The 24,895-nt window shown below is 40.8% G+C and overlaps 1 protein-coding gene across 5 annotated transcripts in view; it reads left to right on the forward strand.

Moving 5' to 3' along the window:
- mark4b (MAP/microtubule affinity-regulating kinase 4b) overlaps window positions 1-24,895 on the forward strand; it is a 52,926-nt gene that overhangs the window by 6,602 nt on the left and 21,429 nt on the right. For all 5 annotated transcript variants that reach the window (XM_042413528.1, XM_042413526.1, XM_042413529.1 and 2 more), the window contains exons 2-3: window positions 12,317-12,514; window positions 13,659-13,712. In XM_042413528.1, coding sequence (XP_042269462.1) covers window positions 12,317-12,514; window positions 13,659-13,712 — 252 coding nt within the window. The remainder of the gene's footprint in view (window positions 1-12,316; window positions 12,515-13,658; window positions 13,713-24,895) is intronic.

Genomic DNA, 24,895 nt, shown 5'->3' on the forward strand with positions numbered 1-24,895 from the left:
CTGATCTTACATAATCTATCATTAAGCAAGGCTGTTGTGTTTACACAGGTGTAGTATGTATACATGTGTATGTGTGTAAAATCGTATAAGTGCTTTAGCGGTCCAGTTTCTAGGAATGTTAGATGTAAATATAACTATTTTAGCATATAATCCAAATTTGACTGCCATGGCTTTCTGCCGTCCCTCCAGCTGTTATGTAATTGTGTCATAGGGGTTAAAGTGCCTGTATACTCCACCAGAATTGCTTGTCATATGGTTCAGAAACCCCCCGCCCACCCACCCTCACGCCAGTCCAACATCAAGTTAAGTTGAAGTTTCGCTTCTCAGAAAGTAAATGTCTCTCCCAGCCTACGCAGAGGAGGATGTTTTGGGTAACCGTAGGTCGCAGAGAAGCTGACACGTATATATACACCCTCCGAATCTAAACAATGTGTATGCGAGCCTGACCTCAACCTCAAAACAAACAATGTGACATTCATCACGCCGTGATTGGCCAGACACACGGAGGGAAGTGAGAAACTCTCTTTCAAGCCTCTTTTTTTCATTCTTTACACAATGATTTTGAACAACTGAGAAACACATTTGATTTCTGACGAGGTTTAACAACATGTACTTCCTTTGGAGCATAACCCGACTCTTAGTCCACCTGTGCTGAACAGGTGGCGTTTTCTGGAGATCAGATTTCTGTGTGAAGTGCGACACTGTTCGTAGAGTCTCTGTTAACTGTGAAACACACACACTCATGCAGACATATCACACAGATACACACAATTACAAAAATATAGCAGCAAACATAGTAGACACTCTCAGCCACGTCTGTTGTGTTCATTGTGCAACGAGGCTCTTCTGCTGGTGGGCTTTCAGGTGTCAGCTTACCGACTGCCTCATTGTCCGCCCTCAGGCCTGAGCTGCATGCGGATACAATATCTGCTCTTCCTGTTCTCCTAAGTGTGTTTGCATCTGTAGTGTTGAGCTTTATGAAGCTCTACGCCTCGTATGGATTTGTCAGACAGAGATTTAGCATTTAATACAGGATACATTACATCATTTTAACAGGCGTCGTCTGGTTTTTCACAAATCTGAAGATGTAAACTTTTAAACTTGTAGTCCATGTGTCTGTATTTCCACACACATTTTTTCCCCCCCATTCATGCCACCCACGTGTTTTGCTTTCCAGTCACATATGTAACAGAGTGACAAATCTATATCGTGCCTTTTATAAATGTTCATCAGTTTTTTTTTTGCATAGTCACTACATGGAAGCTGAGTTGCTTGTGGTGCACTTCTACTTCATGTCTCATGTTGTTTACTCTGAGCTATACGTGATAAAGACCGTATCATCTGATCATCTGGTTTATGTGTGTGTGTGTGTTGTAATGCTCTTGTTGTTAACCAGAGGAAATGCCGCTTTAGAAACAGCTGTCACTGTTTCTGTCCATTAGCTCCTGCAGACAGCAGCAGCTCTGCAACAAGAATATACTTTTAATTGTTGTTCGCAGAAGCACAGAACTTGTGAACAGTCGTTGTCACAATCATTGCATTTCCCTTTTCAGTTTTTCCTTTTTAGGGTTTTTGGACATTTTTTTGCTTTTTTAAATGGGTAATAGCATTGTGGGTGCTGTATTACTGCTGCGTCATGAGTTCTTAAACAAATACATGAACAAAATCGTCTTGACCAACAGAATATTTCTGGTCTTGATAATTTTCTTTCAAACCAGATAAAAGCTAGTTTCAAACTTTTAAAAAATATCTTAACTTTGAAATTCCTCGTTTCAACCAATTAGGATCTGCAGTCGTCATATCTGCAGATATTACGAAGCAGGTTATGTCTCTCTGTCTGTTTTGTTTTCACAAAGCTTGTCTCCCCCACCCATGGTTGGACTTTACAGATAAATTGCTTTTGGTATGAGTAAGAAGAAGAAGAAGAGTTATTGCGAGAGGTTGTGCAGACCACGTTGTTTTGTGTCAGACTGGAGCAGCAGAAACAACTGTAGAGAAAGGAAAGGGTGGAAGGTGCTTGAACATATGGCATTCAATGAAAAGTTCAGAGAGGATGTGACTCAGAGTTTACAGTCATACAATGTTAGACGGACGGGTGTGTGTGTGAAAACATCAAAACAACTTTTTCAGGTTGGCCGAAGTGAGCAACAAATGAAAATCCGGTGAAAGTGTGAAAACCAGCAACAGTAAATATGTCGGAGGCTACCGGCTGTTTCCACCGATGATGCAGTCATGTGTAGAAACGATGCATATAATATCCTTTAAAAGAAAAATATGCTGCATACAGTTTTTGTTTTTGTGGTTTCGGCCACCATTCTTCATGGTGATAGTCATAGTTTTACTCATCAAATTAATGGCAGAGATCTGAGAACATAGTGGCATTGCTAAATAGAAGTCTTAAGGGGGTAAAGAACACAAGTAGTGATCTTATACACTGTATGCTTCAGCTTTGACCTACCATACTTAGCATGGTAGTGTGTGTGTGTGCATATTTTGGTTTAAAGTGGTTTTGATAATCTAGCAAAACTATCAGCTTGTTTACAACCTGTTTCTTTCTTGCCCTGTCAGGCTTCATCTTTAAGAAAATCACGTTTTTTTGCATTTATGGAGACTTAAAATGTATCTCAAACCATTCTGCAACACAGAGCAGAGAACAGATCATCACAGACAGAAGAATCAGAGGTCTAGCCGAGGAGTGACTCAGCTCTTTAATCCGCTGGTGTCGATCCAAACAGAATAAATCTGACCCTTACTCGGCCCGGGTCTGATGATAACGGCGTTGTGGTGAATGATATGCTGAGTAATGTGGCAGATATCCAGAGGCGAACAGAAAGCATGTCTGTCTGTGTGTGTGAGCGTTTGCAATCCTGCACTGTACAGACTGAAGAATCCGGTTACACTTTGCATATCGGGGCCGATAATGTCACACCGGAGGAGGGAGGGGGGGGGAGGCCTTTAACCTACAATGCCGGGTATTCGTCCTCTTCATCTTTGTGTTCTCTGTCTGATATCGGTTATTGGATTGAGATATCTCTCGGCACGTTAGCCGGAAAAGATTCATATAATGTTGATGCTTTTAGAGAGAGTCTTTAAATTGGATGTTGAATAGCAGATAGAGCCTCACAGGGTAATTAATATCCTGTAAGTTTGCAGATTCAGGTTAATCTAATGATATATGAAGCCATTAAAACTGAGGAGAGAAGCCTTCATGATTGGTGCTGTCATGAAAAAACTGTTTCCTGACTCTGACTTTCATGTTTTGTGCCTGAGGACCCCCCTCGAAAAACAAGATGCAGCATCTCAACGGGTTTTTATCCTTCTTCTAATTAAATTTTGAAATGAATGTACCTTTGCTACCGGTGCTGTATTTGACACACAGAACAGAAGCAATTCAGCCCGCACCAGGGGAAATATACAATAGTTCGTGTCAGAGAGGGGAGCCGTGCAGCCAAATTGGTCTGACTCATAGTCTGGCTAATGGTTATTGGTTGAAATTTGAATGAGTGTGGCAGGAGCCAAAGGATCTCTTATCAGCTGTTAGGTTGCTTTTGTTGTCTGCAAATAAGGAAGAAGAAATGTAGGTGATGTTTTGTTTAATTAGCCTATCGGAAGTTGAGATTGTTTAAGAAGGGTGGACTCACATTTAGGTGGAATCATTTTGATTTTGACTCATAAGCTTTTGGGTTACAGTTTGTCGTTTGCTCTCTCTCTCTCTCTCTCTCTCTCTCTCTCTCTCTCTCTCTCTCTCTCTCTTAAAGCACTCCTATTAGCAGCCTGTTCACTGTTACTCACGGACGTTTCGATCCAGCGTGACCTTCTTCTATTAAACAAGCACTTCTCTCCCACATTTCCTGCCGCTCTCTTCCGTCTGCTATCTAGTGTTGCCAAAATAGTCGAGCAAAAATACGCTATTGTCTGTTAACGATGATTTCCTGTGACGAAAGTGAAACAAACTCAACGAAAGTGGTTTTCACCGCTAGTGGAAGACTGGAATTATTGTGGTTTAGATCAAGGTTTTATGTGGTCAGTACTGAAGTGGAAGAAAGCTGAGACATGAGAGCCGCTATCAGGTTTCTATGTGATGATGATGGTTTATGATCATGATGCTGGATAATAATAACGGGATAACTCAGTGTTTTCAGATTCATTGTAAGCAGATTTTCATCAGTCAGATTGAATCACAGGAAGAATTTTAGTGATTTTTTTTAAAAACTGGTGCACGTTACTTGAAAAATCTTAAGAGCACACAAACTCTCAGCAGGGTCTCACAAAGCATGTGAAGATTTAATCAAGTAGTAGCGTTGGGTATGAAAACAAATCGATTGCTTTGTAGATAAATAACATTAAGCTAATAGAATAAGTGTCTTCCAAAAGTAAATATCAACCATTAAAAGAGAAAAAAGACAACTCAGACATTGGCTGCTATCTAAAGACATCTAATCATGGACATAATCCACATTCTTTTTGCCTAATGAGCAGTTAGTTTCTGCCAAAACGGATCCATTATTTGAAATGAAATGCTTCGTGTTTTAAAAGGGGAAAATCCGATCTGATAATAGTTAAAAGCCGAGCGAGGCCTCGGCTCCCGAGTGTCAAGACAGCTTGTCCGTCATGGTCGCTGACATGTTTTTCTGGCAGCTCCCTCTTCCTTGTGGGGCCTGCCAGGAAACGCTCACTGCTGAGTGTCGAAGTCCGCTGTCATCGCTCTGACATCTGTCTTCAGGACAGGAAGTGACGCAAGTGAAGTTCACGCAACTTTCTGCCTCTCTTGACTCATGACGGATGACTGAGAGATGTGCTTAGCTGTTGACAAATTGGAGATAAGATTTAGCAAAGATGGAAATGGATTATGTAAGGTTGAGAAAGAAAATATGTCAGATATTGGCTCTATTCAACATATATGAGGAGTTTTTTTACAATCATAATTATATTTTTCATAGTTCAGTCAGACTTAAACCTCAGGTACTGTGGTTGCGTGACATGAATCTACCAGTCTACTGCGATGCCTAAACTGATCCAGTGGTTTAGATTTTTAAAGAGATGTAATCATTGGCTGGTATGTGCAGTATGTGTAGTGCAGAGTTGTCAGTGTTAAGCCACTTTTATGACACATTATTACAGGTCTTATCAGTGGTTTAGATACAGTAGGGCTCCATGTTCTTCAAATTAGACATATTAACCTTTTGATTTGGATCTGCTTTTATCACTTAAACCTTCATATTTCCATATTATATAAGCAATATCAAAAATAACAACATTTCAGAGAGATTGCAACCTTCTTTTTCTCATTTTTACACACGTTACCTTTTAGACTGGAAGAAACTATACATGTTGAACTCATGACATCTGAGTAACATGTCATGTAATGTCAACTGAGCCTCTTTTTTTTTTTTTAAAAAACATTTCCAACAGTGTTATCTCTTTGCCGTGTTCTGTTATGTTATGGAGACAGTTTGTCTGCTGTGGCGTGTGATAGAGGAGGTGTGTGTCAGGGCCGGTGACACACCAGTACGAGGCCACAAGGCCGCGAGCCACAGCAGCTAGAGAGAGGAAGAGGAAACTGGACTGTCAGTGCGAGCGCAGCACAGCACAGTGCAGTGCATGTGCGTGTTAGCAAGGGGCTGAGGACGGGATCAAGGTTACGCCATTTTTTTTTTTTCTCTGCTGGGGACCGACGTCACACATCCTGTCTTTACACAATACTTCCCTGCCGACACACAAACACTCAGACGTACTCAGACTAGACAGTGCATCCACACAGCAGCAACAGCAACAGCAGGACACCTCCCTCAGGGCGTGGTCCATTGTTTGGTAACATGTTTGTGCTCATCACACTGTGAGTCTTGACGTAGCAGTTATCTGCCCCCCCCCCCCACCCTCCCTTGCACCGCTCCTCCAGCTTCATCTAATACAATGATAACAGAGCGAGGAAGAAGGACAAAATCACATTTACATTATCAGCATCAGAGCTGACACGTGCAGAGTGAGAGCAATAACAGAATTAGCAAAATTGCCTAAATTACTATAAAAAACTCATATAACGACTGCAGATGACATGACGAATATGACTGTAGCTTGAAATTGTTAATGTATGACAGAGAGGCAGCAAATTTGACAGAGTTTGTCTGCTTAAACGAAGATTATTGTGAGTTTATGACGTACAAAAGATGAGCAGTTCAGTCAAATTAAGCACATATTCAACAGAAGAGAGCCGGATCACAAGTGTTTCCATTCATATGCATTTGGATTCAGCCGTACGCCCACACAGACCAGCACAGATGGAAGATAGCTGCTGTACTGTAGATTAGCTGAAGGAATGTCAGACATGCAAACATGCGTGCCACCGCAGTGCATGCCACCACATATTTTAGCCAACACTTATTCTTTTATACTCCGAACCGAAGGATGTAAAAAAAAAAAAAAAAAAAAAAATTAAGAGCAGTCTTTCATGATTTGTAGCGCTCCCTCATGATGTGTCTGTGATATGCCTCAGGGGGGAGTTCACTTTTAGGGATGCAACTAACAGTTATTTTTATTGTTGGTTTAATATGCAGGTTAATTCTGTGATTAATCGGTTAATTGTTTGGTCAAATCAAACTGAATCAAAATGGAAATTACTCACAATACTTGTGCACAATGAGACATCTTGATTTGTCTTGACAAACAGTCCAAAACCCTAAAAATATTGAACATAAAAGCAGCAGTTTCTCACATCTGAGAAGCTGGAGCCATAAAGTTTTGCAGATCCTCTGTGAAAATAGACTTGTCAAGTAAATTAAATATATCCCTGCACAGTCTGTTCAGAATCTGTGATGTTTCATACCCAAAAAAAAAAAACTAAACATTAGGGGGGGTCCCGGCTTTTTCCGGACGGAGCTCCGGTTCACTGCTGGTTTGGAGGAAGTTCAAGTTAAACTGTTCAAGAAGAGAAGCAGACACGCTGCACCTAACCGCTGCTTTAATGGCTCGGAGAGTCTTCTCACCTCTTGTACAAGTGTTAACTCTTTTAGAGGAAGTTGACACTCGATACAAAGTGGTTTTAACACAATGTGAACGTGTAAATTAATCGTGTTTAAAGTCGTGATGCCGAGATGATAATGCTGCTGTTGTTTTCAGACTGATTGTTGTCAGAGCTGATCTGACTGTCACACTCACATGTTTGATGTATTGTTGTTGATTTCTGTTAGCTTCACAAGAATTAAAAGGAATAATTGACTTTATTTAGTCAGTGACAGGAGACAGTTTGGTGTCAGTATTGCATTTATGACTTTAATAGCTTTTTTTTATAAAACCACCACAAGTTAACTTGAACCTCCACCCTCTAATCAGCTCCTGCTATCGTTAGCATAATCATGCTAGCAGTAAGGGTCAAAAGAAAGCTGACAAACCTGATGTTTCAGGATAGTTTTGCTTCAAAAAAGAACTGAAAATCCATTTTTATCATCCACACTTAAGAATACCACATACAGAAGGTGAATACAATGCAGACGGAGCAGGGTATGAGAGGGTATGCAGCTCAAATAGCAACCAATATTAAAGACAACTTTGATTTTAGCATAATAGCACGGGTTAACTCTCTGTTTCACGAGCAGCAGACCGGCTCAGAGCAGAGAGTTTAGGACAAGAGCGCAAAGCGAGTTAGGAATGCAGGGCTTCGTCTCAAAGAATTGGATTTCTTTCACTTTGCAGGGACAAGGTGCAGCTTGTTTGCTGAATGTGCAAATCACACACACACACACACACACACACACACACACACAACCATCCACCAGCCCTCCACCCATCCTCTATACCAAACGTCACCCTACATGTATATCACACCTCACTCTACCACACACACACACACGCACACTCTGTGAGAGGCCTCCTCCTCCTGAATGAAACTGCGCGGTAATCAGAAGGAGTGGGTGAATCGATGGACCGCGCTCCTTGAAAGGAGAATGTGGGACGGGTGAGGGGGGGGAGGGGAGGGTGGATGGTGGGAGAGGGTGAAGCTCAAATTGATGTGAGGTCGCTGAAAATGAAGATAGCGGCGCGAGACAAAAGAGAGGGCGGGTCCAGGCGGTGGAGAGGAGAATAGAAGGAAGGGAGGCAAATTGATTTGTCTGGGGGATGGGATGAGCCAGGGGAGAGAGAGGAGAAGAAGAAGAAGAAGGGGTGAATTAATGGGGGGGAAGGGTGAAGAGGAGATGAAAATGAAGGTGGAGGAACCTATTCTTCTGGGTGGCTTTAGTAACGCCTTACAGAATCTATGTAATGCACAAAACTCAGTAGAGTTTTAGTCAATAATGGAAAGCACTTCCTCTAAAATCCATGAAAGCCGCTGCGGCCGTCACTTTCAGTCTTATTGTTACGCTTGTGTTGTTCGGTTTGTGTTGCGTGGCGGCCGCTTTTGTGCTTCGTTTCCATTCAGAGCTCAGAAATCACCGAGGTTGGACCCTCGATGACTGACGTGTGTAGTTATCTTCATGTTGAGAGATGCATACTGTAGCTAAACAATGACTCAAACGTAAATATTTGTTACACGCCGTGTCTGGCTGCCAGTGTTTACTTGGTTGTAGTTAGTTTTAGCTCAGCTTTTGTTGGCATGTGTTTTGCACATTTTCCTTTCTAAATAAATGCACTTTGATGTCACACTGGAGGCTTTTTTCTGTTTACTGGAACTTAACTTTACGATTCACGGGGCAACTCTGATGGGCAGTCGCTCCCCACAGAGACGGATTGTTTCCTCTGTCTCTTAAAATTACTTAAAATTGTTTAGGGTGTGTGTGTGTTTTGGCAATAGAAAAAGAGATGTAAGACTGAAGGACTGAAGAAGAGATCAAAGAAAGGAGGGGTGATTCCAGCCCTTTCTGTCCCAAATGATGCTGGGAGAGGATCTAGGGCTCGAAAGATGCAGACAGCCAATCAGAAGTCTCCTCGGCGATTGAATGAACGAATGGGAGGGAGGAGAGGATACAGGAGCAGGTCAATGGAGAAAGAGGGAGGGGGGATCATAATTTCACTTGTACAGATGTGTTTACTACTTGAGTTTTAACGTTAATAACATTAATGGTAGTTCTAGTGTTGGTAATATTAGTATTATACTATCAGTGGTCTTGAGTCTGTGTCCTTCTCTATGTGTCTGTGCTGGAAAATCCTTTGATCTTGTGCTCTGACCTCAGTGTTTACCACATCGGGTGCATCTCAAGGTGATGTGGTTTTATCAGACGTCTGTTCTCTCTCTCTCTTTCTCAGTATTCGTGTAGCTCTCAGACTGTGGAAATAGAGAGTTGTTTGTGCTGAGGGCTTGTCATGAGTTGCACGAGTTTCTCTTAGAGCGCTGTATTTGCCTTTTTTTTTCCACAATATTACAGAATCTCACTCTACATGTTTTCACCTGTATACTGTATTAATATATATGTATCACTATACTGCAACGGTATAATCCCACCGCTGCCTTTGTTTACATACTGATTGTATTGTGGTGAAGCAGGTGATACCGGGATTGGTTGATTCGGTCCAATGAAAACAATGCCAGTACTTCTCAGGTTGCACCAAATAACCCAAACCCCAAATGCCACAACAGGCATCTCTCAGTTCTCATCAGAGACGCAGTGGACTTTAATAGGACTCTTTGGAAACCAACACCAAGAAACAACCACTAAATACAAGGTTTTTGCACACTGAAAACTGATCATAACAAACAGAATATGCTTCTATTTAACAAATTACTCATGAGTCCAGGTACCGTTTACAACCTCGTGGTCACTTCTATTTTGGCAGCGTGAGCCAAAATGAAACTAAGACTTTCACATGTATCCCACAAGGTAAAAATATTGCGAGTTGTAGAATGAATCTCGCTGACTGACAGCAGTTTTATCAGCCACAAAATACCAAAGTATCACTGCCACAACCTTTTATTCAAGCATTTTCTCATATAAAAACTTATTTTACAAATAAAAATTTGCCAACATAAAAACAATAAGATCATATTTTAACATGAAATCTATGAACGAGGAAACCATTTCAAACTTTAACTTTTAACTAATGATACTATTCATCACAACAGTTAAGATTTATGCAGCCTAATTAGGAAAGGTGTTGTTTACTTTATTCTGCTATTAATCACTGTAGATAATGTTAAGTATGATTTACTTCAGTGGCTAGTGCTGATTGTAATCTGAAATGCACTTGTATTATTTATCTGCAAATGGTTGCTGACACAGACTTACAGCGTTACGTTAATGGAAATCTTCATCATTTAGTTTTATATGTGCATTAACAAACTGCTTACGACGTGAAAATGCGCTGGAAAGCGGCGTTGCCACATTAGCCATTAGCATCTGCTGTGGGGAGTCTTTGTTGAGTTCTTGTCTGAAACAGATAAGGACTCAACAACGACTCCCAGGCACTGGCTACCGACCAACTATCAGCAAAACTCACTGCAGTAGTCCAAATACTCACACTGCCGTCTCACATATAGCAGTTGTGCTGCTGTGGTAGGCCGTTTCAGTTTTACAAAACATGCAGAGCACCATTTTATTAGCTCTCTGTGCAAAGAATTCCCACACTTTTAAAAATTGGGTCAGGCCTTTTTGGATAAAGTCTCATCCTCAGCATGTCCAGAAGTGGGAGTCGCTATATTTGGGAACGAACATAAACAGTGCGACGCATCGACACATACCACGCAAACTGACGTAATCGAGTCAACATGTGGTTCCAGCTTTTAGTGGGAATCAGCAACCAAAAGCCAAGAACGGACATTTAAACGATACAGTTAATACAACTCATTTGTTTTAATGACAGTGAGACCCGAAGACGGGAACTGAAGTATGACTATGATGCTTCTGGTGCTTCCTGTTCGTCCTCGTTTCCTCGCTCCTCATGTCATCCCCACTACAGATGAAAAGTTCAAGCTAGTTTCGTCTCTGTGGGACATTTCTTTTTCCGCTCAGGGGCTCGCAGGAGTGCAGACGGAGGGATTAGAGTTTGATGTTTATGCTGCGAGACCTCAGAACACACTTGACGTAAAAACAGTTCAGGTGGGGTCAGACTGAGTTTCTATTTTTGGAAAAAGTGGAGGGTTGAAGGGGGGAAAAAGTATGAAATAACTGTGTTAGTGTTGAAGTTTAATATGGAAACACACATTATTTCAGAGGCAGATTTTCTAATTCAGTAGTTTTTTTATTTGACTGAACTTCATTTCATCAGTGTAACATATTATAACTTGACTACAGGATATTTGTTTCTCATCCTACCTTAAATATATCACAGATTTTTATTTTTATTTTTTTTTATTTCTCAGGCTTTCCCACTCATCTAGTAATACAGAAATCACTGAAAGCTGCATCCTTTCAGATTCATGGCGTTAGGAATATTCATGCTTGTGTAAAACTGTGAATTTGGATGTGCCGTTGATGTAATATTTTAATTTCTCCTCCTATTTGTCATTTCTTATTTAAGCTTGTTAATCTGTCTGTCACATCCTGATCACCTCTCTTAGTAGTAAAGAGATGGTGATGGTGATTCACAGACTGTTTATGCTCAGCTCCCGGTTAGCGTCGGTGTGAAACCGGAGCTTGTCGTGCGAATCGGTGTCGGGTGTTCCAGGGCGGATCAATGCGCTGCTGCCACCTCACCTTCGTCCAGTCACACCAACACGTGTCTTACAACCGGTGACCTCACTCACAGCCACAATATGAATGTGAGGAATGCAGACTATGTGAGGTCAAACCAGATTTCATATGTGGCCTGGGTAACTTTTCACCTTCGGGTGTCTGGTACCAGGCTGCGATCACATGACTATAGGCATAGCATCAAGGTCACGTTGAGATGTTGGTCACTCAAATTATGTTATATGACTAAGAGGAGGGTGTGCCTCTCTTTTACTCATAACTACCACTAAAACTAACAGATGATGCAACAATAACAACATGAACTTTCAAACTTTCAGTCCGTATCAAGAGTTAAATGATGTAGAGGAGGGACACCATTTGTTTATTTTAAGGGTAAAACTGCTATTATCTGTTTCGTCTATGTACATAAGACACTATAGTCCTACAGTTTCCTCTTGCTTTAAAATTTGGAGTGAGTGAGTCTTATAATTGCTTCAAGATTATCAGGTAGATATTCTAACTTCCTATAAACATTTTGCGGTTGAGTACGAAGGAAATGATGCGCTTAATTATAGATAATAACACATTTACAAAGGCCAACTAAAACAGACGATGGATGGAAAATGTCTTTATTAAAAAACGACAGGCGCAGTGTTTGGTTGGTTTTGTTATACTGACTCTTCATCTCTCTCTCTCTCTCTCTCTCTCTCTCTCCTCAGCATACCTCCCTGTCGGCCAGCCGCTCAGATAAGGGTACCGGCTGGTCAAGCCGCTCGCTCGGAGCCCGATGTCGTAACTCCATCGCCTTGTGTTCAGACGAGCATCCGCACATCGGAAACTACCGGCTGCTCAAAACCATCGGCAAAGGCAACTTTGCTAAGGTCAAACTGGCACGACACATACTGACCGGCAGAGAGGTGAGTGTAGTATACAGACGATGATGACCGTGGTGGTGGTGGTTTCCCCCTCAACATCTTCTACCGTGTTAAATGCAGAAATCTGTCTCTGCTTTTGGAAGCAAGCTAACTTTTCCACCATGAGCAGAGGAAAGTATCAGTAAAGTCCTGCGTACTGGGATTGATGAGGATGAATTTAAAAAAAAAAAGATGAAGTGGACTCCTCGGTGAATACCAGACTTTGGGAGGGAGAACAGAACAGGATCCTGTGACTCAGCCCTACAGATGGGGGTTTTTAAAGGGCTGTTCCACTGAATTCAGAGCACTTTCTGTTAACTTTTTTAGCTAGCCAAGTCTGTCTCACTTCACAGCACATTGAGGGCCTTAAACCTTTTGAAGAGACACAATCATGTTTTTCTTTTGTGTGGGTTGTAAGTCTGTATTTTTATACACTGTATTCTTTCTTCTCATAAAACTCTGACCTACATCAACACTAGTTGAGTTGATAACTCCTTCGGCTTAGTAGAAACTTCTTGCGTCTGCCGCTGGCTCGGTCATGTGAGAGCTGTTGTGTTTCACCCACATGAAGCAGAAGACAGTCATATATTGGTGGTTTACAGTGTTAGTTTGACGCAGTCTTTGACCCGGTTACCACATCTTGTTAAGCCTATTATGAAGCCTTGTTGGTTTTTTAGGTGGATTTTAGCTTCTGTGCTGCAAAACACTGTATGTTGAACTTTTTGTCTTTTTCTCAGGCAACTTTTACTTAACAGGAAATTAGCACAGTCATGTTTACAGGTTGGATAAGGCTAATGCTAAAAATGAATTTTCTTGTAATACATGGTTTATAAAGTCCAGAAATTGGAGTCTGCACTAGTGTACATTGTTCAGCAGCCACCAACCACTCTGATAAAGACGATGACAGCGTTACGCAGTTTGCAAACTAAAGTTTATAATAAACACAACTAAAGCTGTAATGATTAGTCAATTCATCTATTAAAAATTTAACAGGTGGTATTTTGATAATCAATTAATCATTTAAAGTCAGTTTTCAAGCAAAATTACCAAGATTGTTGCAACAAATCAGCTACTTTTAGTGCAAAATTAATATATTTTCTCTGTTTAATTCTTTTTCTTTATTTCTTTTTCCATTGTTTCCTCACAGGTTGCAATAAAGATCATCGATAAAACACAACTCAACCCAACCAGCCTACAGAAGGTCAGTGACACATGGGACTGTGTGTGTGTGTGTGTGTGTGTGTGTGTGTGTGTGTGTGTGTGTGTGTGTGTGTGTGTAGACTTTGGTGTGTCTCAGTTGCAGGTGAATGTAGAAGATGAATATAAAAGTTTGGATATTTTTTTTTTTTTTTGGTTTCTTTTTTGTCATCATTATGTTGACATCCCAGCTGAAGGGTTTTTCAGCGTTGATCCCCTAATTTTCTTTTAAGCAGAAATAAACTACCTACAAGTTTTTTTTTCTTGCATTACAAAAGCAACATTATCTTACTTCTTTATTGTGCTTTATTACTTCTTTATCTACTTAACCTCTATAGCTGCTTGACCCCTGTAGATAAGACCTCAAAGATTAGGTGCGTTTATTTGCATTTGTGTTGCATCAGGACCGCACTCAGCCAGCACAGTAGCGTCTTCACGTGTTGTTTTGCCTCAGGTCGTAACTCTCAAATGACCCTCGCGTGCAGCGGCCGTCTGAACTTTGACCATTTAGTTGTTATGTGAAACTCAGTGTTGAGGAAGCGGTTACTGACAGCTGTAAAAACTCGTCGGTTCAGTGAGGATTTAAGTGTTGAGACAACAAAATGTGTTAACTAGAAGTGGGTGCAGCGAAAATCCCTCTTATCAGCTTAGCGCTTCTGTTTGATAAAGGGCATTATGGTTTCATGCAGACAGTCCGGACATCTCCAGGAAGTGAAGTCACAGTTTTGTATTGTATGGCTTTGAATGAAGCATTGTATATAATATGACCAGCGTTTGTCCTCTGGAACTAACTAGGTTAAAGGGGTTAAGTTAACGTACGTCACTGTGTGCTTGTCTTATGAGATCTGGGGTCATGTATTAACTCCTGTCTGAACTTGGCCTGCTGTGGCCGTGTGTGTGTGTGTGTGTGTGTGTGTGTGTGTGTTCATTGAGAGTGATCTAATGAAACAAAATTGAGTGAGAAACATAGCCTCAGGCCTGCGGACTGTTTTCAAGTGTTTTTCCATCCAGCTTTGTCGGTTGGAACATTCACCTCCAGAAAAATAAATGCTTTAAAAAAAGTGTGAGAATATTCTGTGAAAATGAAGAAGAAAAAAAAAATTACTGAAACTGTTATCTCACAGGAAAAAAAACCACACATCTTACATCATTCACTGGAGAACACTGTAATGTCATTCAGTGTCACAGCAGCTTTGGTTCAGCCAGCGTTGACATGAAACATGGACGCTCGATCGGGTGTTGAGACTGAAATCTCCAGAACTCAAATGTTGTTTTTTTTAAAGAATAAAGCCAGATTTAGTCACTCTCACATTAGCTAAAAGACAGATCTGTGTGTGCAGAGTGAGCGGTGTAGGAACTAAAACAGTTGAGACTCAGCTGCACATGAAGCTTTTCAACATTTCTGTCAGTTCAGATGTTTGTTACATCTTATGCATGATTATCAGAATGACAAATAATATATATATAATATATTTTGCTAGCATGCTAAAACTCATATTTTGATTTCAAAAGAAACAGTCTTTCTGATCCAAGTAATATTCAAATCACTAATCTCTTAAATTTTGATAAATATTGAGTATTTAGCAAAAATAGGAGTAGAAATATGCAAAAAATTTTATTTTCTGAGGCTACCAAAATCAGTTTTTTTGCACACATATGCTTCCATAACTCAATACTGACAAATCCGATTGACTCACAATAAAAAGTGTCATTTCTGGAACAAGCAGCTTCATTGGAAGAAACATCAAACAGCAAAAAAATATGATGCATTTTTTAAAATTTGACTCAGAAGTTGCAAGTGGGCGTAATAGGGAAGTTAACCATAATATTTTGTTCCTTTCATGGATAAAATGCTAATGGTGTAATGTTGCCTTGTGAAATTTATCACTTTTGTATCTCAGGTGGGATTTTTGGTACGAATGACATCATTTCTCTGACGTCTTTGCTCTTTGTCATTAGGGATAGTTCTTATCTTGTGTGTGTGTGTGTGTGTGTGTGTGTGTGTGTGTGTGTGTGTGTGTGTGTGTGTGTGTGTGTGTGTGTGTGTGTGTGTGTGTGTGTGTGTGTGTGTGTGTGTGTGTGTGTGTGTGTGTGTGTGTGTGTGTGTGTGTGTGTGTGTGTTAAGCTCCGCTCTCACAGTTCATACAAGTCACCTCTTTGTTCAGAGTTTACTTTGTTTCAGAGTTTATCACCGTGCACACACACACACACACACACACACACACGCACGCAGCCAGTCAGCCTATTGATGAATACTCAGCTGGTTAGCTAACCAGTCCAGGCTTGACTCTATTGATATCATAGAGTTGGGTTATTGATGGTGTCTGGCTCTGTGCGATAGTTGGTCCACCTGACCTAGATACAGAACAGGACAGCAGGTTTATCACTCCGCTGCTCTCACTGTTAACTTCAAAATAACAACAACAAAACAAATCTTAATATCACAATGTAGTTTCTCATTCTGCTGTCAAAATCCTGTTTCTTTTAGTTCCTGGTTTCACTTCTAACCCTTATCCACTTTAACAATTCTTAAGTCAGGCAAAGCATTGAGTCACTTCCCATAAACTACGTCTGTTATGGTCCATAGACTCTTTAAAGTCCTCTGCTCTGTTTTATGACCCTTCCTGGCATCCTGTTTCACCTGGAAATAACATCAGATAACAGCGTGAACTCCACATTTCTGCGCAACAATTTCTAAACTTAATTTAGCCACAAAAGGAGTCGTTTTCCACCCCACCCTGTGTCATATTAATACGATGACGCACAGGGAGATTCTGGCACATATTTACTTAACGGGTCAGTTAAAAACCAGAAGATACAGAAGGAGAAACAAATATTTGATTATTTTGATTAAGGATTGGATAAATGTTCAGATTGCATCCAACAGCAGCTGTGAAATCTAAACTTGTAACGTATTTAAGAATATTAAGTGTTCATTGCCAAAAGATTACATATAGCTTAAAGCAGCCATTGAGCCATTAAGCATTTTGTATCTCCGAAAAACACATAAAACCAGGCTTTAAAGATGTCTTTATTGAGTCATCTTTTATAAAGTACCATCATAATGTCCGTGAAGTTATTTTGGAGTTATAGTCTACAAAAACACACTTTTACAGCACAGTTAACATTCAGCCAGAGGGTTATCACCACCTGATAAACTATTGACTCTTTTTAACAGAGGTGAAACTGGGGTGATGGATGGTTTGTCGGTGTATTTGTGCATGCTTTGTGTGTGTGATTATCCTGCTGTGGGAACACAGACCTGCTTGTGCCAAACAGCAGCTGTGAGATTTACCTTTTTTTTTTTTGTCCCAGAGCATCATTTTCCGTCTGTTCCAACAGCGAGATGCCTACTTAACTACAACACCAATCAGCTCTTCATATCTTTAAGCTGAAACCTTGGTTTTAACAAGGCTGCTACAGTGCTGTGTGTGTGTGTTCTGCAGCAGCAGCAGAGTGGTAGTGGTCTAGTGCTGCATAGCGCAGGGCTGGGGCTGCCAGTTGCACCCTGTCCAGTCAGCATTTTGTTGTAGTTAGTGTAGGACACTGCACATGCTGCCAGGTGACACTTCCTGTCATTCACAAACCCTCTCTCTCCCCTTCTGTCTCTTTTTCCTGACATCCTTCTCTATAATTTAGAAACTAGGGCTGAAGCTAATGTTTATATTTATTATTCATCAATTTCTCAATAATTTTTGGATTCGTCAGTTCTTTGTTTAGTCTATAAATCATCATAAGATGATCGAGACTTTCTGCCTCTTTTATATGAGGAGTCAGTTTCCCAATCATTAGTGTAGCTTTAAAGTGTTTCAATTAATCAGTCAGTTGTTTTAGTTAGTTAGTAAAATGTGAAGGAATAGTTTAAAATGACCATCATAAGTCTTGATAACCCTGATCAGCAGTATAAAACCCCCAAAATATACATTTTTACCATAAACGACACAAAAAAGCAGCAAATCCTCACATTTCAAATGCTTGAAGATCGATCGATTAGCAAAATTGGTATTAATTTTCTATTGGTCAATTACATAATTAATCGACCTGCTCTGCCACCATCCATGCCAACAAAAGCTGAGTCAAAAAACCAAGTGAAGAAGTTATTATGCAATAAATTGAAATGCATTTGCTGATTAAATGATAATAAACTACTGGATTTCACGGGAGATTGATTATTTATTTGTTTCTGCGTACCTGATGGAAATGTACATAATTAACATTTTGATTTTCGCAGCATTAATATTCAGAAGATGTACACACAGATATTCACAGTCGGGTTGAAACAGAAACACACACTTCTCTGCACAGACGCTCTCTGCTTCCTCTCCTTCTCACGCTCTCTCTCTTCACACTGTCTCACTTCTCAGTATAACTCAACTTCTCCTCTCTACTGTAGCTTTATGCTCCATTTTTTTTTCCTTCTCTACTCCCCACTGCTCCCTTTTTGTTTTCTCTTTATTAACTCTTTATTATGTTCTCTTTACTCGAGCTCCATGTCCCACTTTTCTCTCCTCTCTTCCCGGGCGTAGCGTTGCAGTAGTAGCTTCGCTGTAATCACAGCTGTGCTCTCTGCCGTCTCTGCAGCGCCGCATACAGTACGTCTCCTGAAACTATTTCACAGATTTAGGGACTGTAAGGATCAAGAGTGCCACTGTGCAAGCTCCTTGCTTCATCCAAGTACCAGTCAGCTTACAGTGCAGAATTAAGCTGTGTGCAATAGGCCTTGAGATAAAATGTAAACCATGCATGTGCAGTGGTACATATTGTTGATATATAACAGTAACTCTGCTGAGAAATGTTCCAAATTGCAAAGCTGCACCTTCTATAATCATTTTACTCTTGTTTATGATTTGCTTTGTGGGGGTGATTGTCTCAGAAAAGTGTATATAAATGTTTGTGAGCAGTGCTGGAATTCCTGACTTTTCTACTTGCACCTGAATGCAGCAAAAGAGTTGCACATATTTGGTTTGTGCTTTTTGTTTTTGCAGCGAGTTTCTTTAATTGGTTTTGTTTTCAAACTTCTATTTTTTTATCTAAATGTTGCACAAACATTTTTCCTTTTGTTTTGTCTTTTTGCATGTTGTTTTCTAAGTTGCAGTGTGTTGAGCCCTCAAGGCCACTGTAGAAATCAGATCTCTGCAACAACCGAAAATCAAGTACACCGAAACTGAAAAAGGTCTGTTGAGGGTGATCAGGATTTTTTGGTAGTATGACACATTGCATTGCGTATATTTATGTTGTTTTCCTGTTTCATATCTTAAAGCTTCACGGCTGTAATAGAAACATAAAGGACCACGTGTTTTTGTGCACTCTTCCCCTGCGTTTGTGTGTTGTCGGATAATCTGCCAGACTATGCAGGGCCCCATCAAAAGCCCGGTGTTACTTTGAGAACAGGAGAATTTGGTAGGCAGCCATCCAGTGTTGTGTGTGTGTGTGTGTGTGTGTGTATGTGTGTGTATGTGTGTGTGCATGGAAGACAGTGTTAGCGCCACCATCTAATGCTGTAAAAGTGTGTTTTTGTCCCTCGCACAGGCCCCCTAAACCCGGAGCTGAATTCCAGACAGGCAAACAAAAGGGATGGCCGAGGTGGGGTGGGGGGTGTTATGGGGCTTTTGGCACAGGAGCAGGGACCCCGAGAAAGACAAGATACAGAGCAGAACTGAAGAGAACAGACAGTTTGTGTGTGTGTGTGTGTGTGTGTGTGTGTGTGTGTAGGCCTATGTGTATGACAACAGGCGGATAAGCTCACAACCTTGCATGGATCTCTGCTCTTCCATTGTCTGCACGTGTAATGCAATTATCTGCATTGCTATTGTATGCGAGCGTATTGTCCTTGCGTGGGTGTCTGTGCATAATCATATTGTTTCTGCTGTATGCATTGTTGTTATTGTGCGAGTGCGTAAAGGGAATAATTAGACAATAAAGGGAACAAGAGGGCGGACAGAGCGAGAGCAGAAGGTTTTCCCACAAGCTCATCTTCAAAGCAACGGGAATAGAACAGTAGAAGAAGAGCCCTGTCTTGATCTTTCACTCACGCTCTTCTTCTATCTCTCTATCATCCTCTCTTTACCGCTCCTCGTTTAACCAACATCTACAAAACTATATTTAATTGTCATTATTTTAGCATGCTGAGTCAGGCTTCTTGACGATCTGGGTCAAACAGGCAGCAATACGAGGCCTGAATTATACTCCAGCTACTCTTCATTAATGATTCAGCTCCTCTCATCGACTGGCCTCGGAGCTCCGGTTACCGCTGTACATTAAGGGAACGGAGGGACCAGGAGGAGGTGTTCATATAGCAGGCTTTTTTATTGCCATAATGTAGAAGGGCAGCGCTCCCGGCAACAGGCAACAAAGGGAAACGCAGGGTCAGAAGCCTATTCAGATGTTCCCCGGCGACAGGCGAAAGAGCGGAGGCAAATCCATGAGTAATGTTGCTCATTAGTGTCCCAAAACATTCGGCAGGACACCGACAGTTTGGTTCATCGCTGTTTGCCTTCTCCCCCCCTGCCAGAGAGGCAGCGACATGTGCTGAAAAGGGGGGGCTCAGAAAACAGAAACTACAGGATTTTCATCAGATCTGAAATGTCTCTGGCAGAAGTAGAACGTTGTTTTTTTCTATTCCATGATTCAGATTGTTTGGCAGGCTAGATTTTGTAATGAGCTCGTAATAAGGTAAACCATTGTTTTCGTTTTGGCTTCACTTGTTGGATTTATTTGTACTTCAGATTTGCTCTTTGTTTCTAGATGAAATATAGAAACAGGGCATGCCAAATGTTTGGTCATTCTCACTGTTTACCTTGATTGCAAGATCTGTGCTCTAATTAAAACTGTTGCTCAGGTTTCTAACTGTCGAGCAAAGTATTATTTTGTATTTTAGGATATGATTCATAGTTCAGCTTTGAATTTCACACAACACTGACTGGATGTGTCATATATTATCAGGCCTTGTTGTGCTTTATTTATATAGTCAAAGTCATCATGTTTACACTCCTCCATTCATTCTGTGATATACAGTAGAGTCACACTGTGAAGGTTTGACCTCTCTCTTTACTGGAAAGAAGACGACTGCTGTGCAATCAATCATCAAAGCCTCTGGAAATTTGGCTCGAAATAGTAAAAATGCAAATATGATATCAAAGTGTCTCGTTAAGCATCCACAAAAAATCTGAGTGAAAATAAACATTCATAACTATTAGAAACCCTAGTTTAAAAAAAACTTCTCCAGACTGTGTAGGCCTGGCAGGAAATGTTTTGATTGACACCCACACCAGCTAACTGGCTAACTGCAGTAGCTAACGACTGGGTTTCCATGGTGCAGAGCCGCTCTTCTAACTTAACTGAGCTTCACCTCCAACATGGTAAATATATTACATATATTACATTTACCATTATCACTAAAGGAGGCAGAGAAATAGCTAAACATGACATGACACACAGAGCAGGAGAGCGAGAGGGAGAGAGAGAGAAGCCATCGCTAACCGCTAAGCTAAAGTAACTATTTGAAGTAATTGGATTGACATTCTTACATTCACTTTGTTTGTGGCTTTGCTAAATTTCAGAACATGTCTTTGAAAAAATGATGAGCTTTTCTCGAAAATCTCTACAGGCATCGGAAACATGTAGAAGAAAACACTTGAAGTCCAAACTGACCAATCACAGTGTTTGCAGAGTCTCCATGTGGTATCTCCATAGATGCCTTGAGGAGTTGTTTTGAGGTTCACCTTCACTCCGGTGTAGCCTATGCACATGTAGCGTCTGTAGATACTGAACATGATAACCTCTTATTAAAATTATACTTATTATAACTCCTGTATTAATTTAGGTTTAAACTATCAGGCTAACATTACATGTTTATCAGAACTACAGTTAGCAGCCACAGTATTTTAGCTAACTGTGGCTAACATAACACATTAGGAACACTAATGATCTCTTTGTCCAAATGTGACTGGCTTTATTCAGCGATGTGTTCATGAGGAGGTGCTGTTATTTTGTGGAACTTACACCTACAGATGCAACAGAAAATACTGTTGCAGTAAGTAGTTGTCATATACTGACTGAAGTGGTGTAACATGTTTCATCTAAACCGCCATCAGTAATGGACAGAGAGTTGGACTGTGTCTCATTCAGCATTTACACACACACACACACACACACACAAACAGAGGGTCGTTTGATGTGGGAGTAGATAGAGGCCTGTGTATCAATTCTGTCGTTCTTTGTCTTTCACTCTCTTTCCCCTTTTCCTCTGAATTTCTCTGGTCTTGTGATTGGCTGCGGCTGATAAGAGGAAGTGAGTTTCAGATTCTGTCAGGCACCGTAGTGTGTTGGACTATGTAACACACAGTAGAGATGTGAAGGGGCTGGCTATTTGAATATAAGAGTTAGAGAAGTATTATCAGTTCCTCGTTCCTCTATTTCAACATCTTTGTTATTCTTCATGGCCCCTCTCTTTCTCTCTTTGTGTGCAAAGGAGAGGAAAAACACGGATCCACAGCGGCCTGGATAAACAGGTCAGAGGTCAACAGACTGGCAGGCCAGACACATGAATCAAACAGAGTGCTTTGCAGCAGCACTCGCAAAGTCAGAAAGAGAAAAGTGGAAAAAAACGCGACAGTCGGTCATTAAGTTGCTTTGTGTTAATCCTTGTAGAAAAGCAGCGAGAGCTCAGACTTATTAGTTGATTAATAATTCCTGGCAAGAGAGAGACAGAGAGGATGCAAAGGCTCAGAGGCTGATTAACGACGTCTGAAAGCAGGGAGGAGAGAGAGTAGAAGAGATAAAGAGGTGGCAGGAAGAGAGGAAAAATTTAAAGTAAACACCGCTGTCAGGTAATGACATCTTTTCTGGAACTGAGGAAAAAACGGCTCGTAAATATTTAATTTGTCCAGAAGAGAGCTTGAGAGTCGAACACACAAGTATAAACTCAGGTACACGTGATTCTTTTAAAACATAAAAATCAACTTTTTTTTTTTTTTATACAAAGACCACTCGTGACAGCAGCTGTGTGTGCAGCTCCTGCCCATGTGCTTGTCGTTCCATGACTTCCCACACTACCCCAGGGGAGCAGGAGTTTCAGGCCTGGGGATTAATACCTAGGTCGGCATGACAACTGTGACGCGGGGCCATCGCCATGGGAAAGAACCAGGAAGTGAATTTAAACAGAGGGTGAATATAAAAAAAGGCCAGAGAGTGGAGATATTCTGGTGGCTCAGTGGGAAGAATGTTGCATTTAAGACATGATGGGAAAAAGTCAAGACATTTTTTTGTTTTTTTGAGAAATATGTCATGTTAGTAATAATTTAAAAAGTAACCGCCCCACAGCACAACGTTACATCAATGTATGAGCTGAGGATTGATCGGACTGTTGATCAATACCAGTGACTCAGCAATTTCCTGGCCAGCTGCTGAGGTTTTCCGGTTCTCAAGCGTCTCTTGTCATCTCCTGAGCTCTGATTAGGAAACATTTCTCAGAATATTTTATCTACATCTCTAAATATTTAACGGCATCGGTCGCAGATTTGTGGACCAAGTAGGCAGAAAAGAAAAAAAAAAGAGTGAAAGAGGTGAGTGAGTGTAGGAGAGAGAGAGAGAGAGGGAGGTGAATGGGTGTATAAGAGAGAGAGAGAGAGAGAGAGAGCTGAAGGAGGAGAGGCTTATCCGATAATTCTTCTTAAAGCTCAGATGAAGAGCTGATGCACCGTGCACTTAATTCAATTACACACACTCCCGTCGGACATGTGTGTATGTTTGCAAAGATGCCGCTTCTAGTACTGAACATAGGAACTCATGTTTATAACACATTAACAGCCGCGGTGCTTCTTATGCGTGAATGCTTTTCCAAAATAACGTTGTTTTTCTACATAGAAATTCACATCAGGTGCTACTAAATCATTGCAGCGGTGCACGTTCGACTTCTCATATGAGTAGTTAATTTCCCAAACATATATAAATCAATTTAAGGCTGCCAACCAACAGTTTAAAACCCCAAAATATTTAGTTTTGAATTATAAAATAAAACAGCAGACAAATTAATGAATCAGCAGTACATTAATAATAAAACAAAAATGACAAGTTCATCATATATAGGAGTTCTTGTTCATTATTATGAGTCACCTTTTTAAAGTAGTCAGTGTTTTATTACATTGCATTACAGTAAGGCCGAGTCAGTGTGTGTGTGTGTGTGTGTGTGTGTGTGTGTGGGGGAGGATGTGTGTGAACTAAACCGGTCTTTTCCTCCGGGTCCATCGAATACCAGGAATCAGTCTCCGATGATGTCGGTGAAAACATGCACACAGGCAGGCAGGCATACGCGGTACACGCATCGCCCCGGGCGACGGTAAAGTTATGTCATCGCTGAAGTGCTGGTGCTTCGCCGGGAGAAAGCAAATCCCTCGAACACGTGGCTCGAGGGAAACTCAAGATTTTGTTTAAAACAAACAGAGATTGACAAACAAATGAAGCGGAAAGAAAAAAAAAAAGTTTTCTCATGTGAGGTACAGCTGCCGTGTCTTTGATGGGTTGTACCCAGCAGCTTCTAGGTCTGAACTGGGAGGAATTTAAATCAATATGAATGTGAAGCAGGACATAGAGTATACATGCACTCAGTCAACCCTGTGTTATTTAACTGTTCAGTAGCCCTCACTCTCTTAGTTTTCACATATTCTACCCTCTTTCTATGCATCTTTTCTCTTTATTTAAATAACAAATTCCTTCATTGTCTTTATACTTTTCTTTCTTACTTTCTTTCCTTCTCGTTGTTTGTTCTCTTTTCCTCCCTCTATGTTCCTCATCTCCTGTGCATTGTCAAGTCCGCCTCATTTTTCTATTTCTGTTTGCGGTTTCCTGCCGACACACTCCCTTTTAACACACTCAATTTGTCTTTCATCATACGGTCCACATACACACACACACACACACACACACACACACTCTTCCCAGTAAATTCACATTTCCCCTCCAGGGTCAGATTGACTCACTTTGTCACAAATAACCAAACCAAAACAACTAATGATGGATGAATGGATTCGTTAATTGCATTTGTTAAAACACTACACACAGTTGCTATATGCAGGCCCTTCAAAAAAAACAAAAACCCCAAACTGTTTCCAGGATTTTCTTCAAACTGACTTAAGGTTTCGACCCTAATTCCTCATATTTTTTCATTCATTTCTGTGGTGAAATTATTCA

This window comes from Thunnus maccoyii, chromosome 6 (assembly GCF_910596095.1).
Source record: "Thunnus maccoyii chromosome 6, fThuMac1.1, whole genome shotgun sequence".
NCBI classification, from domain to species: domain Eukaryota; kingdom Metazoa; phylum Chordata; class Actinopteri; order Scombriformes; family Scombridae; genus Thunnus; species Thunnus maccoyii.